The 16,511-nt window shown below is 33.1% G+C and overlaps 2 protein-coding genes across 5 annotated transcripts; one reads left to right on the forward strand and one right to left on the reverse strand.

Moving 5' to 3' along the window:
• The first annotated feature begins 3,435 nt into the window (after positions 1-3,435).
• LOC100244088 (2-oxoglutarate-Fe(II) type oxidoreductase hxnY) lies at positions 3,436-9,005 on the forward strand. Of its 4 annotated transcripts, none has more exons than XM_002283672.4 (11): positions 3,436-3,668; positions 3,781-3,976; positions 4,220-4,318; positions 4,484-4,535; positions 4,821-4,960; positions 5,045-5,145; positions 5,236-5,294; positions 6,137-6,193; positions 7,074-7,119; positions 8,034-8,113; positions 8,670-9,005. In XM_002283672.4, the coding sequence occupies exons 1-11, from the start codon at positions 3,468-3,470 to the stop codon at positions 8,758-8,760; spliced, it is 1,122 nt and encodes a 373-aa protein (XP_002283708.2). In that variant the 5' UTR covers positions 3,436-3,467; the 3' UTR covers positions 8,761-9,005. The 4 variants fall into 4 exon arrangements, with proteins under 4 accessions (XP_002283708.2, XP_002283713.2, XP_019078621.2 ...); XM_002283677.4 differs by having other exon boundaries at positions 4,821-4,942; XM_019223076.2 differs by lacking the exon at positions 6,137-6,193 and having other exon boundaries at positions 3,457-3,668.
• Positions 9,006-9,966: 961 nt separating this feature from the next.
• NADP-ME (malate dehydrogenase (NADP+)) lies at positions 9,967-15,041 on the reverse strand. Its single transcript, NM_001281213.1, is given in 19 exon segments — positions 9,967-10,454; positions 10,554-10,682; positions 10,914-11,004; positions 11,103-11,177; positions 11,280-11,357; positions 11,440-11,529; positions 11,615-11,713; positions 11,807-11,860; positions 12,009-12,056; positions 12,396-12,494; positions 12,570-12,653; positions 12,767-12,838; positions 12,927-13,022; positions 13,250-13,315; positions 13,436-13,541; positions 13,626-13,777; positions 14,284-14,358; positions 14,449-14,569; positions 14,844-15,041. Coding segments are annotated over 19 exon segments (1,776 nt in total). The 5' UTR covers positions 14,996-15,041; the 3' UTR covers positions 9,967-10,365.
• Between the last annotated feature and the right edge of the window lie 1,470 nt (positions 15,042-16,511).

A 16,511-nucleotide genomic window follows, 5' to 3' on the forward strand; every position in this document is an offset into this window, starting at 1 on the left:
TCCAATAATTTATTGTATTACTTTTTTTTGGTTAACCAAATTCCTTATTTTGAAACAAATTGAACAATCCACCACTTATATTATCCAAATAATTTAAAGTTTAAGATGAAATTAGGTTATGCTTAAACAATTCTTGTATTAAATTAATGTTATGATGAGTTTTTTTATTATTCATTCTTTATATTTGTTTATTTTCTATCATTTTTTAGTCCAAAATGTTTTATTTTCTAGATACAAAGTGTACTTTCATGAAAAAAAAAAAACATGAAAAGATTCAATTTATTGAAATTTTTTAAAAATTATACTTAATTTGTATTGATTCACATCCAATTTTGTAGATATTGTGTGATTTATACGCCTTTAAAACACGTCTACAATATTAAAAATAGTTTATATTTGATTGGTAGACTCACATGATTATATTCTTGAAGTTTTTTTATAATGTCTCATATCCCTCTTAATCATGTAAATACATTTAAAAAGTTGTGAGGATCCCTTTGAAGATTTTTTGTGATGTCTTAGGAAGAAAAATTTAAAAGCCCATTTGGGCGATGGGATACAGGTCTTTACATAATTTACAATTTCATCGAACCAACAACACCCGTATCCATGGGAGCTCTCATGGAATCCATGTGCATGCATATGTTCCAAGTGCAACATGAGCCGGATTGCAAGTGGATTTATCAATTGATTTTGCAAATCCTTTTCCTATATTATATTATGAAAATAATTCATATATGTATTTCAATTGGGGACAAATTTTTACATTAAATAGTATTTTTCGGTCCCATATTTTAGAAAGCACATTTAGCTTAAGAAACATTAAGAGTTTGTTTAATAATTGTTTTCAAAACTAGTTTTCTATTTTTTATAATAAAAAAATTGAAAAACTCGTTTAACAACTAGAAACTATTTTCTATTTTTTTATATCAATAATATAACATCTTTTTGTTGTTTTCAGTTATTTTCACTTGTTTTTTTTAGAATTGTTTTAAAAAATAATTATACAATCATATATAATAATTAAAAATAAAGTTTTTGATATAAAAATTATTTTTTCAAATATATTTAAAAATATTAAAAATATGTTAAAAATATTTCGGATTCCCAAATATATTTTTATTTTACAAAACATTATAGATTAGTTTTAAAAAACTATATTTCAGAATTGTTTTGAAAAATAGTTATCAAAAAATGACATAAGTATTTAATAAAACTTTAAAAGTGATTTTAAAAAATCAAAAAATTACTTTTAAAGAAAATATTTCAATTAAAAAAATTTAAATAAAAATATTGTGAAACATAATCTATAATCTACTTGACAATACTTTTAAAAAACATTTATAATATAAAATATATTTTTTTGCAAATTAAATATTTAATAAAATTTTAAAAATACTTTTAAAATTTTAAAAAATCATCCATTGGTGTTTTTTGAATAAACATTTGAGAGACAATTCTCTCAAAAAGGAAAACCATTTTAAATGCACTTTCTCAATACCATTAAATGCACGTATTAGAAAAATATATAAAAAGGAAAAAATTAAATAAAACCCAAATAATTATCTTTTTATTATCCTACACTAAATTAATATTAAATAACATATTGTCATTCTTTTTTCTTTAAAATGAAAAAAGAAAAGTTTACGACACCAAATTGATACTTTTTAACTTTACATCTCCCTTTTTGAAAGTATATAATAAAATTTAAGTTACCATGAAGGCTAAGGTAAAAAAAAATCCTAATAATTTTCCCAAAGAAATTGAAGAGAGAAGAAAAAACCTAATCAATAAAATCTTAGTTTATGTTAACGTGCTATACAAGTAAAAAACGCAAAGAATAGAGTGGGTGATCAATGTCATTATCCATGGCCGACGAAGGTAAAGAAATGGGGGTGGGGGTGATCCATGACTATGGCGATATGACCATTAGTCAGTCAACCACGAATTTTGGACCTTATGGATTTTTTTTTTCTGTTAAGTGGGGTACACTCGTACTTTTATATTGATTTTTTGCTAAAAATAATTTATTTTCAAAATTTGGATAATTTGTTTTTATTTTTTATTTTTTTATAATTTATTATAAAATAGAAAAAACTAAAATATATAACTTTTTTTTAAATAAAAAAATAATATATTAATTTTTCTTTATTTTTTAATACTTAATCGAAATAAAATATTACAAAAACAAACAACTTAATATTTAATACTATTAAACATTAAAGTTTTATTTAAAATTAAGTAAAAAACAAACACTACTTAATTAATCATAGATGGTGTTTGTTTTTTTGGTTTTTTTACTAAAAATATTTTATTTTCAAAATTTACATAGTTTATTTTTCTATTTTTTATAATTTATTATAAATTTTTTATTAAATACAAAAAAATTAAAATATGTAACTTTTCTTAAATAAAAAAAATAACATATTGATTTTTCTTTATTTTTTAATACTTGATAGAAATAAAATATTAAAAAAATAAATAACCTAATATTTAATATTATTAAATATTAAAATTCTATTTAGAAGTAAATAAAAAAACAAATACCACCTTAATCTTAATCTTAATATGAATTATATCTTAATCTTTTTTCTGCTAAGGAGGAATTTAAGATGCCGAGGGCTCATAATGAATATAGATTTTATAATATATGGTTAGAGCTTATGATAATTACGAATAAATGAATAAAATCATATATCCAGAATATTTTGTGAAAATCTGGCTGCTTCTTACGGGCAAGATTTCTTAGGGTACAAAAAGTTGTGAAACAAAAGAAATGTGGGACAGGTGGAGGCTGCTAAGACCAAACAGCATCGTACTTGTTCTTCCATCCGGGAATTCAAAAGGGAAAGGCATGTTTTGCTTGTCAATTTGGAAATAAATAGCTTTTCAAAACCTAAGATTTGGAATTCCAAGATTTCGCGTACAGAGTGGGTTTTTTATGCCTAATTTGCCCTTAGCTAGTTTTTATGTCAATATCCACGTTGCATGGTAAGTAGAAGGGTTAAAAAATAATAATAATAATAATTACAGTATGGAATTTTCTAAACACTTCTCTCTCTCCTTCTTCACCACCCTGACAGGGTGTCCATATGAAAGTTCCTAATTTTTCAAAAATAATTAATAATAATAATAATTATTATTATATTTTACATTTTTTTCAAACATTTCTCTCTTTCCTCCTTCTTGAATTATTGAAAAATTTCAATTTCCTAAAATAAGATTTCCCATCTTGTTTAGGGAAATCGGAAAATTTCAAATGGACACTCTAATTGGGTGGAGAGGAAGTCCAGGGAGAAATGTTTGAAAATTTTTAGAATGTAATTATTATTATTATTATTAATTTTTTTTAACCCTTCTGCCTATGCAACGTGGATGTTGACGTGGAAATTAGGCAAGGGCAAATTGGGCATAAAAAACTCACACAGCACAGTGCGCACAACAATCCATAGGGACCTTGGAATTCCATGGAATTCCAAAACTTGGGTTTGGAAATGCTATTTATTTGGCAGGCCAAAACATACTTTTCCCAATTCAAAATACGTGGTTCTAGGAAATCGGAATTTGTTTTACGGGAAATGGAAAATCGGGGGCAGAGCTTTTCAGTGCTCAACTGTATTGATCTCTCCAGTCCAGACATTCACAAATCCGTTTCTTTACTCAAGCAGGTGCGTTTTGTATCCAAGCTCCTCCGTTTGGTTGCCGAGAAAGGAGAAAGAAGGAAGGGAAGGGAGAAAGAGAAGAAAACTTTTTAATCTTAGTTTGTGCTTTGTGGTTCAGGCATGTTTGGATTCTGGATTCTTCTATGTGATCAATCACGGAATCAGCCAGGAATTTATGGACGAGGTTTTCGCCCAAAGCAAAAGGTTTTTCACTTTGCCGTTGAGCGAGAAAATGAAGCACCTAAGGAACGAGAAGCATCGAGGCTACACTCCTGTTCTCGACGAAGTTCTAGATCCTGAAAATCAAGTGAATGGTTGGTTGTTCGCTTCCTTTTTCTTTTTCATGCGTTATTCAAATTTTCATATGTTATTCAATTGTTGGTCAGCATCATTGGTGGATAGCTCAGAGTGCCAGTGAATGGCTCTGAAGGTTTCATTGTTCTGAATGCATGAATTATTGTTTGAAGATACTGTAACATCTTTCTTCTACTTCTTTTGATATTTTTTCGATTTGAAGATTCGTGAATGATACAAATTGTTTTGTTATCTGGTTGTAGGGGATTACAAGGAGGGATATTATATTGGTGTTGAAGTGCCCGAACATGATCCAAAATCAGAAAAGCCTTTTTACGGGCCAAATGTCTGGCCTGCTGCAGGTAATTTCCTGAATAACCTTGAGTTTTGTTTTCGGAAATTTGGACTAGGCGGTGGGGTGTTTCGTCTGATTTATTCTTAGACTGTCTAAGCGTGTCAAGGATTGCTTGAGGTTGATCATTCTAAATTTCGCTAACAATTTTAGATTTTTTTTCATTGTCGAGTAGATCGCTTGCCAGAATGGAGGCAGACTATGGAGAAATTCCATCAAGAGGCGCTGTAAGTTCTGCCCAACTTTTTCTTTTCTAATAAGTTATTGCAAATATAACATATTTAATGAAACTATGTCTTATATGCACATGCATCCGTTCCCAAATGTACATGAGTTTTCTTCTTAGTGATTAGGAAATGATGGCAACTTTTATGTTCCATGGTTTTGGTGCTTGTCCTATTTTCTTATTTACATCACAAACTCTGAACTCTAGAGGATAACTTCTTGTGTGCTCTATAATGTATGCTTCTTAAATTTTATTTTTCTCTACCTTATCTTTTATTTGCATTCAGTGAGGTGGCTAAAGCAGTTGCACGGATCATAGCTCTTGCCCTTGACCTTGAACGTGATTTCTTTGATAAACCAGAAATGCTTGGTGACCCTATTGCAACCTTGCGCCTACTGCATTATGAAGGTGGAAATCAAATTGAAGGTCACTGGATTCTATCATCAAACTTGTACCATTTAAAACTGTATATAACTCATATCGTGATGGGTTTTCCCCTTTTTCCATCAGGTCAAATCTCTGATCCCTTGAAGGGAATATATGGAGCAGGTGCACATTCTGACTATGGCCTGATTACCCTCTTGGCAACAGATGATGTCCTAGGACTTCAAGTACGAACTCTGCAGAAAATTTTTAAGCTATGTTACAATTGTATTTCACATAATTTTGGAAGTGAATTGAAACTTTTCAATTCATTGCAGATATGCAAGGATAAGGACGCTAGACCTCAGACATGGGAATATGTAGCGCCATTAAAAGGGTGAGTAATTGGACAATCTATTGGATATATAGAGCTGGAAAACAGGTGACCTATATTTGATCAAGAACCATCCAAAATCTGTATGCGTGTGCACACATGTGTTTACTCCAAAACCACACCAAACAACCTCTATGCCCCCCCTCCCCCAGACTCCTGCCCCACTATCTGTGTTTGTGTGTGTATTCATTTTAGGCTTGCATATTCTCATCTGTTTCATTCTGGAGTTTAAAGCCCAAAGTTAATAGTTTCTTCCATTTCATAGGTTGACCCAGATTCAAATACTGGAGTTAAGCTACCATTAAGTAACAGGAATGTCTAATTCTATAACACGTGCCAATTAACAAAAAAGGGAAATATTTTATTGAGATGAAAAAACCCAGATTTTATAGTGTGCTATTGCATAAACAAGTGGCTCTCCCTGGATCCTGTTTTCATTTTTCATGATTAGGTGTTAGGAATACATTTTGAACCTGATAACTCCTTTACCTCTCTTTAGACACGCACGCACATAAAGACACCTTATTCCAAGCATCAAAAAGACAAAAAACAAATTTGACCTCATTGTCAACCTCACAACTCTTCACCTCTTCTTGGACTAAAAATATATATATATATTTTTCAGAAACAAAATTCCAAAAGAAAATTTTACCTCTACCTTCATTATCTATTTTTTTTTCTTGTTATAATGTATTGTCAATTATTGATTATAGTGTAAGAATACTTCTACTTCAGTACTTGGCCTGGACTTCTTCTTTCAATTTGGTTTCTCTTTATATTACTCTGAACATTAACATTCCCTGATTGTGTCATTACTGTTTTGATGGCCCGTCTTATACTTCCAGAGCGTTTATAGTGAATCTTGGTGATATGCTGGAGCGCTGGAGCAACTGTATTTTCAAGTAATGTGCATTTCTTGGTGGTAACCATGGTCCAAAATGCTTTTCTGTTCCATTTGATAATAAGAGATGTGTTCTGGATTTTTAGGAGCTTTACAATATTTGGATTATTGGTCATTTTTATTGTTATTTGCATTAATGAAAAATTATTTTTATTTTTATAATCAATTATGATGTTTGACATTCCTGTATAGCTGTAACCTGGGATCCAAATGGCTATTGTTTTATTGTTAGTCTCGTGCAAAATGACCTTGATCTTCCAACTGTCAAAATAAACTAGTTTCCTGTGGTTAGTTTATGATTCCTTATGGAATCTTCCTCTTGGTTGAGGATATAGGAGGAACTTATCAGATTCATGACCATACTAAACTCTCTAAATTTGATTTTTCTTCTATATTTGAAGTAATAGATATTACATAAATCTCATGCCTAACTACTGCCTTCAAAAATTTAAATTAACGAGGATTTAGCTTCCCTGAGGAGGTATACTTTGTGTTTATCCCATTTAAAGCTTTTGATCAGACAATTATTAAATATCCTTTTTAGTGTATTTCAACTTTTTCCTTTCTTCAAGTTCTTTTATGACTATAAAGACACTATAATAAACAGGCCAAACTTTGATGTACACATGAGATAAAGAAAAAGGGAAAAAAAGAAAAGGAAATCAACTTGCAACTTTAACCTACAAAAGTCAACAAATGGAAAACAGTTTCATTCTCAAGGAACTACATTACCATCATCTCAACATACTTCAGCCATTCTTTCTATTTTTTATTTCATGTCATTTTTGAGTCCATGTCTCAAGATCTCTTCATGAGAGTTTTTGGTTTTTACTTCATGCAATATGTAACCTGCATTTTTTTCTCTTCCTGTGTGTATCCAGGTCCACATTGCACCGGGTTCTAGTGCATGGTCCAGAGAGATATTCTGTAAGGCCTCTTGCAAGTATTTGAATTTTATGTAATTGCAATGTTGGTAATTGGAGATGATAATTGTTTCTTAAAGGTTGTTTCATAGTTCCATAATTCCATGATCTCATACTTTCACCATGTTTAATGCCTTAAATTTATTTGTTATCTATTTTTCTTTTCCACATCAACATTTACCATTGCAAATCCATTTATAAGCATTTATAATTTATCTGTTTGCTAGGGGTGTGTAATAAAGGCTCAAAAGTGGAAATTTTTGTTGTCTAGAATAGTTACTTGAAAGTCTAATGCATTTCAAGTTTCAACTGAACTAAATCTTCTTTGTTCTCTAATTTATGATATCAAAACTGTTGCTCCTGTGGTTTTAGTTGTGGGAATGGTGGCTGTGGAAGGTAAACTAATGAATACTGAAATTCTGATAAAACAAAACTAATGAACACTGAAATTTATGAAACCCTTGGAACTTTGTTGCCCCAGCACTATTTGGCAATAGTGTTGACAATGGGGCCAAATCTGCATTTCATGCCCAGGTTTTTAATCACCTAGTCAGTTCTCTACCTCTGATCTTTCATTAACCTAGCCAAACATTTTGGAAATGATTTCTTGGTTGATTGTAAGTTCTGAGAAGAAAAATGTAAACTAGAAGGATGTTTTGAACTTTTGGGTTTGAATGTCTTGCTGACAAGAGAGTTTGTTAGCCTGGTCAGGGCATTCTGGTTCTTTCTGGGCCACAAGGTAATACATATCATTTTTTGCTCAAAATTTCAAGTACTATTTACATTGCTACTCTATTTCCAGACTCTTTTTTTTTGCTTTGTCTTTCCAAATATATCTGGCATGTGTTTAAGTATCTCTATTACACTACTTTGGTGAGAAAATATAGTTTATGTATCTCATTCCTATCTCTTGTGCAGATTGCCTACTTTGTGGAACCTAGTCATGATTGTCTTGTTGAATGCTTGCCAACCTGCAAGTCAGATAAAAACCCTCCCAAGTAAGTAGCCACATCCAGAAATTTTGTTAACGTGTTTAGAACTGTCATAAAGTACAACATGAAACATTGTCTACTATTGGAACAAGTCACTGTGCCCTACTTGCATTATCATCCTAAGGACTATTTTATAACTATGTCACACACTGAGTTGTTGATATTTCACATTTGTTATCTGTACAGGAATAGTTTAGCATCACTCTTCCATGAAACGTTCTAGACAACAGTCATAACTCATAACCACCAAGTAATATAAGTATCTAATCATTGGGTTCTCTCTTTTTTAATCACTATGATTTGGCTGTAAACACCGATATTCGAATTACACTGAACCCTTCATGCACATTGAATGCTAGAACATTGTGCATGGATAATTGTATCAGACTATCAGTTAGGGTACACAAACTACTTTTTCATCTATGATGCCCGATGCCACCCAGAAATGTATGTGAACAGGTGGGTGGCAGTTGCAAAATACATAAACTGCAAGGTATTAAGACGTTATATCTGTTGTACACTTTCTTGTTAACCATATTGAATTATACCTTTATTCTGCCAGATTTCCTCCAGTCAAATGTGGGACTTACCTGACCCAGCGCTACAAGGATACTCATGCTGATCTGAATTTGTACACTAAACATCAAGCTTGAAAAAATTTGCCATGAAATTTCCATTCTGGGAGGCTGGGAGTCAAGCTGCCTAGTACCTTTATATGAAATAATGATTCAGTTAAGTTATAGTGGATAGGGGAAGGTGTATTAATGGCAGTGGTCCTTTTTGCCTGAATAGCCTTCCAATTCAATGTGCTCAAAAGGTTGAGCATCGTCCCTACATAATAATGTAATCCTTGTTCCCATCATTGATGATTTACAGAGTAGTAAGACTCTTTCTTTCATTCCCCCCTGATATATAGGAAGAATTTCGGCCTTGGGAGTTGGGCCAGTTCGGTAAATAAAGAAAGTGGACTGACCAATCTTAAATGTAAATCATTCTGTTACATGATGCTGGAGCAGTTAAACCTAAATTGCAAGAAAAATATTTGACATATTTATAATTTACAGGGTGTACTGGAGGTGGCAGTGTGCAGATCTGCCAGTAGAATATTCCAGACATCAACTTAAAGAAACCTTTCTTTCAGCACATTAAGACACTTTACCCCTGTCAAAATTTTTTAATCTCAGTGATTAAACGGATCATAGTTGTACTAATTTATCGTCACGAGAGAGCCAATTTTTTGAATTGGTTAGGAAGCTCAAATCCTATATAGTAATATCGCCTTAAATCTTGCAAACATAGAAGGCAGAATCCAATTAATCCCATTGACAATCAACCATGACTCTGGACCTATGATTAGAACAATAGCAACAGCCTTGATCTACGATTAGAAGATTTTTCAATCACATGATAGGTCTTATTTTTTTATACTTAATAGTGACATTTCTTTCTACATTGGTCCTATTTATTCGAACCTTTACGTCTGTTTTTTATTTTATTTCTACTTTTTTGATAGATAGAGTCGACATGCCATGCGCCATTCCCACCTTGTCATCCAAACGGGGACTGACCACAATGGGCATACCGCACCTCCAGCCACACCACCCTTGTCTTGGACTCTTTATTGCATTATTGGTCTTCGTGAAACGATTAGAAGTGGAGACTTTGGTTGCTTTTGCCTCTAATTATTCCAATATGGTAGGACCATGAGAAGAGTGATAAAGGATAGTGTACTCTTTTTTCAAATCACGAAAGCAACCCCCAAAAAACTAAGGATGAAAAGTCATTGTTATAGTCACTTTGCCAAAAGATTGCCCACCTTTAATTTAGAATCTTGGGCGTGGATCATCTTTTGGAGAGTTGGAAACCAAAAAATGAAAATGATTGAGATAGGAAAGAGACAAATAAAGCATGAAAGCTGAGATTAAGGTGTGGCCCAAGCCCTGTTTACATGAATTTACTAGTGCTACACATTGACTTCATGCACTTCTGAGACTGACTTTTGAAACACCCCCTTAGAGATTATTACATAGATGATAGTAATTTTAGCTTGAAGCTACTTACCTTATGAGAGATACACACCAGCAGCTAAGAACTTCATTTATTTAGGTACAGCTCTTCCAACTCCTCAAAACCACGCTGCTTCAGGAATAAAGCTTAGAACACCACAAGAAGAAAAGACACCAACCAGAGATACAACATAATTCAGCAACACTTCAAGCCATGGGCCAAGACCATAGGAACTCTTTTGGGAGAACAGTTCACCGGTAACTGCGGTACACAGGAGAGTACATGCAGCTCTCAGCATACTTCACAAGATTCTCAGGTTGAGGGAGCCGGGTCGCCAAACCTAGAAAAGCATTAAAGTAAGAAACAAAATAAATGATGCTGAAAACAGAAAGCATTTGGTGTTTGTAATATAAGAAAATCTGCAAGAAAAGACACCCACCAAGTTCATATGCCTTTGCAGCTACATTAGCAGCAATGTGGGCCGATATTTTCCTGATATTGGAGAATGGTGGGTAAATCAAGCCCTTGTCAAAGTTTTCTTGTGTTACTTGCCTGGCCAAGGCTTCCGCTGTTTCAAAGACAATCAACAAACATGTAAACAGTAAAAACTTAATCCAGTGCATCTTTATGTGCAGTCAAAATCATTTGGTTTTCCATTCTAACAGTATTATTGCAAAAATTTACAAGGCTTGATGCAACTTTGTATGCTATATGCAGAATGTCAGAACTGTAAGTAGTAAAAGCCCATTATTTTCACTTCCTCATGGATTTGATTGTTTTTAAGGTGTTCTCAACTTACAGGCTGCAAGAAGCATCTCGTCATGAACACGGATAGCACCAGAAATAACCAAGCCCATACCCAATCCAGGAAAGATGTAAGCATTGTTAGCCTGAATTGACAAGGAAAACATAAACTTCAGTCCTAGATGGCTAACTATATCTGTGGAGGAGGCTATACTACAAAATACTTGAAAAATAGTTGTACAACCTGTCCAGGAACAAAAGTTTTGCCATTGTATTCAACGGGGTCAAATGGACTTCCGCTAGCAAAAATTGCACGACCCTTTACATTTAAAAAAAACAGCAAAGGACAGAAAATAAGGATTAGTTTGCTTGCTTCTGCAATCTAGTTATAAGATATATAAGAACCCGTATGTCATTTTACCTGAGTCCAAGTGTAAGCTTCTTCAGCTGTACACTCTGATTGTGAGGTTGGGTTGGAGAGAGCCAGAATGAGAGGTTTCTGCATGTCATTAAAAATTTCAGTTTCTTCTGATTGAATTATAATTACTGAAATCTGATATAAGGAAAAGAGAGAGGGGTACCTCATTGCAGGATGCCATGGCCTCAATAACCTCCTTTGTAAATGCTTTTCCTACTCCAGATGATCCAATCAAGACGGTTGGCTTGATCACCTAAAGATGTAAAGAGTGTATAATAAGGGACCAATAAACACTTAAACCGTCAATGACATAAACAAAAACTGAGAGGATTTGATACCTTGACAGCATGTAAAAGATCCTTAACAGGTTCATGTTCATGAGCCCATGGCTTCTTAAATTGTTGAAGCGAATCCTTACGGGAGCTAACAATTAAACCCTGCAGGAAAAAGGATGAGGAAACTGAAATTAAAATGATGTCAAAGGGAAAATATTTTCATCCAAAACAGATCTTCATAAAAAATTCTACTACCTTTGAGTCCACAAGCCAAATCTTCTTTCTGGTCTCTTCTATAGGACATTTTGTCTACAAAAGATGAGCAAAACTAGATAAATAATATAATATTTAAATGTGAATGAGAATATCATCCAAGTTTCCAGATCCATAACCATACATTCGTATGTTATAATTACATAAACCAAAGCTAAACATGCATAGGGTAGCAAGCGAATACCTGTTTCGACATCTCAAGAGCTATAAGCTCTGCTATCCCAGTTCCAGCCTGCAATCATGATGGAGCAAAGGTGGGATAAATGAACTTGATTATGTACTTTTTTCAATGATAATGTCTGATAATATGCAGCATCACTAGGGTAGGTCTCAATGAAGAGGAATGGATATAGAGTTTTCAAGAAAATAAACATAGAACATGTCCAATTATCAAGTCAAAAATTAAAATGAAAAAGAAATAGATCTTAAGTAAATTGGATCATTTATTAATTAAATTATTTATCTAATTTTCTGCTCCATTTCATTGCTTTTTAAACTTCTCCCAGTGTAGCAAGGGGGGGAAAAACACCAATACGAAGGAAACAAAAAAGGGTGGAGAACAGGATCTCACTTCTCCAGCACCAAGGAACAAAAATTTGTGATCGGCCAAAGTACCACCAAGTAACCGCAGTGCTGAAACTATCCCTGCAAGAACCACAGATGCTGTTCCCTGCACAGAGAACAAATTAGTGAAGAATGCAAAGATTCCTTTAATGAAAAGCTCCAACTTTATAATACTTCATACCTGTATATCATCATTGAAGACGAGATGAGTTGTGCCGTATTTTGCAAGCAGGTCAAAAGCATTATGGTTTGCAAAATCTTCAAACTGAAAAATTCAGTCAAAGGATCTATATTTGTAATTGCAAGAACAAAATTCAAATACTGACAATCTAATGATCAAGAATGTACTGTAGTTGATGACTGCAACGAATGACTAACCTGTATAAGAACTTTTTCTCCATAGTTCTGCTTGACAGCGGACATGAACTCTTGCAGAAATTCAGAGTATTCCTGAAAATAATTTGTCAAAACTACCTCAATATTGAAGTGATGGCACAATCCTTTCATTTAAGGAGGACAAAACAACAAATCATATGACCTTCCCAGTTGCTCTCCGTTGTTTGAGACCAATATAGAACTCATTCGCCAATAGCTTTTCATTGTTTGTTCCCACGTCAATGGTTATGGGCAAGCACTGTGAATGCAAGTCAGACACTTTCTTGATTAAAATGGGAGAGTGGAAATTGGGGCAGTGTTTTCAGGGCTTATTTTCAAAAATTCTGTCCAAGTTTGCAACTTAATCATGTTGTTTGGATTTCTTGAAATAAAATTTTCAAGGGGTTTGGCTGTTAGTACTTATATAAGAAACAAGTGCAACAAAAATAAGGCAAAAGCAACAGTTTCATTTCTGGAAATACTCACTGCTGAAGGACGAACACCTCCAAGTGCTGTATACAGAGAAAGTTTCCCTACAGGTATCCCCATCCCCTGGTAACATTTTAAAAATTTTCATCCAAGCCCTATTTCACTTCTGTAATATTATTCGAACTTATGAATTATGTTTTAAACCAATAATAAATTTAAAGAGATGAATCCCAGTACAATCACCTGGCAACCAAGGTCCCCAAGTCCCAGAATCCGCTCACCATCAGTGACGACAATAACTTGAATTCTCCTCTCAGGCCAGTTCTTCAATACCTCCAGAATCTTTCCCCTGCAAATCCAGTCACACTTGCATATTAATTCAGAGCTATTTTTAATTTGAGAACATAATTACAAATCAAACAACTAATCATACTTTTCTTTCAAACTTATGTAAAGACCCTGTGGGCGCCTGAAGATGCTCCCATATTTCTGGCAAGCCTCACCAACAGTTGGAGTGTAGACAACCGGGAGCAATTCCTCAACATTATCAATGAGAAGCTTGTAGAACAGCCTTTCATTCCTTTCCTAAAAGTCAAAAGAAATACGAAAAAAAGGCAGAGATTAAATCAATGCCACCCAACAAGGAGCATTTGAACACTGCATTGAACAAGATGACTCTATTTTGCTCCCATAGCATTTAAAATTCAAATCCAAGCTTCTAAATAAGATCATTAACAACTCTCTTCGCATTTTACAACCCCATCTGACCCCTATGCAACCCCACAAAAAGTTTGGATGTCCCATGGACTAAATCCTTCATTTTATTTTTATAGATAACTTGATTTGTGAGTCCCAGATCTTAATTGACAAAACAGTCAAAACTTGCATCCATCAAGTCAAATGAGGCGAAAGATTAAATGGGTGGCATTTACTAAAATTCATGATTGAGAATCATTTACTGTTTTACATCCGATCTTCTTTGTTATATCCACTCTAGATTATGGATTTGCGCAAATCCAACGCAATGTACAATTCCATGGAGCAATTAAATTATCATGAGACAACCAAACATGGCCATGTAAAACAGGTACCTGAAGGTCCATCATGGCCATGTACTTTTGCAAAGGAACTTGATATTGACGAATAGAGTTCATCAATTTCCTCTCCTGCTCAGTGAAATGAAAAGGGTTAACAGGAAATGATAGTAATAATCAGATCAAAAAAATTTCAAACTCAGAGCCAACCATCTATATAACCTGAAGTTCTTGGGTGGAAACTACTGGAGGTAGAAGACCACATAAGTAGTGCGCATCCCTCTCTTTATCATTGAATGCAAGACCCTTGTTGTGGCGAGGATCCCTCAACAACGAATACCCACTTCAGCACAACAAAGAAAAGATCAAAAGATCAGTATCTGACTATGGCATCGCTTTCAGAATCCAACCCAGATCAGCTTTAATCTCAATCTGAGCACAAAACAATTTTAAGAAAAAAAGTACCCAAGAACAAGGAACAGAAATTGAATTCAAGAAAAGAAAACAAATCAACACTGATCCAGAACATAAACTGAAAAAACATATCAAAGTCAGTAACTAAGAACGCAGAAATAAGAGAAAGTAAACGATCCCAAACAAACAAGAGTATGCAAGACCTGGCAACGGAAACAGTCCAAGGGGTGACGAGCTGGTCCTCAGTGGCAAAATCCTCCCCGTACAAGTCCTCAACGCCACCACCCACGGTGGCCTTTGGGTCCAGGTCCAGCACCGAAGCGCCATCTCTTATGTCCTTCAACGTGCTCTCCATCACCACCACCACCACCACCACCGGAGCTCAGAATTTCCTGAAGAAGTAGCAGAAACACTTGAAACGATGCTTGGTCTGCTTCACAAAAATCAAACGAAAACAGAGACGTTTTACTTTCTTATAGCACTACAGCCATACAAGTCAATAGACTTCTTTTTTATTTTTTTTTTGATGATTTACAGAACACAATGGAAGGTAAAAAAACAAAATAAAATATCATACCTGATTTGTTTTTTGTAGTATCAAAACTCCATGACATGGGTCGGTGGGTGGATCATGTTTAATATTAAACTAATAATATTGTTTTTAATAATATTATCAAAATCTGATTTTTATTATTATTATTATTATTTTATTTTTTAACTTAATTTATGGTTATGCATTTTAGTGGCCATGTGCTAGGATGCTTCACCCAAATGTTATACAATATACAGACATATAATTTTATACAAAGTGAGCAAATTTGTTTTGTACTTTTATTTTTTATTTTTTCATTTGACCATGGGTATCAATTTCTGTCGTGTTTAAGCTTAATAATAATTGTATTAAAAACATAAATTTAAATATTATCTAATTATTAAACATGTTGTATGTAGAGTAGATCCTAAAGGGATTTCACTTTCCCATGAATTTATCTTGAATCGGGATTTTTTGGCTCAATTTTATCCCAATTTTACATAGAGAGCAATCCCATTTTTCACTTTGATTTGAACAAAATATGTTAAAAATTTTACTTTTTCATGGAGGATTTAAATTCAATAACGGGGGTTTATGACGAACCAATATTGCACACCATCGTTTAGCTATTGTAATTCTTTTTTCCAGTAGCAGGTCACATATATAAGACTATTCCATTTAATAATTTAAGTCCTCATGAGGTAGATCTTACGTGCATCAATGTGATTAGTATCTCAACAAAAAATGTTTATAACAAAAAATGTTTATAACAATCCATTTATTAAAAACAAGTTTAGAATGAGTTAGATGTGTTAAATGGTTTAAAAATATAATTAAATTAATAATAAAATTATTAAATAAGTTTATTTTGATCAAATTTATGTTATATTAATTGATCTAAAAATGACCTATTTATTAAATAGTTTATACATGTCAATACGAATTTATTTTCAATTTAAATTTGTGAAAAACGTATTTGATTTGTATTGTGTTGACGAATTATGTGAAATTTTATCTATGTTATGCTTTTGTGCATTATGCTCTAATTTTTTTCATTAAAATATTATGTCCAAAAAAATATAATTTTAGATAAAATGGTAATTTTTTTAACTACTAAATTAATAATAAATTATTTTTACAACTATTATTATTATTATTATTATTATTATTTACAAATAATTTATTAAAAAACCTGTGTAAATATAAAAAAATCCGTTGAGGAGGGAGTGGGGACCACTGACCAGTGAGATTTGAATGGACCACCTTATCCCAAGCCCCAACAGTCACCGCTTGATTCACAGACTCGCTATTAATAGGAACAAACGACAAGACTAATGTC

This window comes from Vitis vinifera, chromosome 11, assembly GCF_030704535.1.
Source record: "Vitis vinifera cultivar Pinot Noir 40024 chromosome 11, ASM3070453v1".
Taxonomy (NCBI): Eukaryota; Viridiplantae; Streptophyta; class Magnoliopsida; order Vitales; family Vitaceae; genus Vitis; species Vitis vinifera.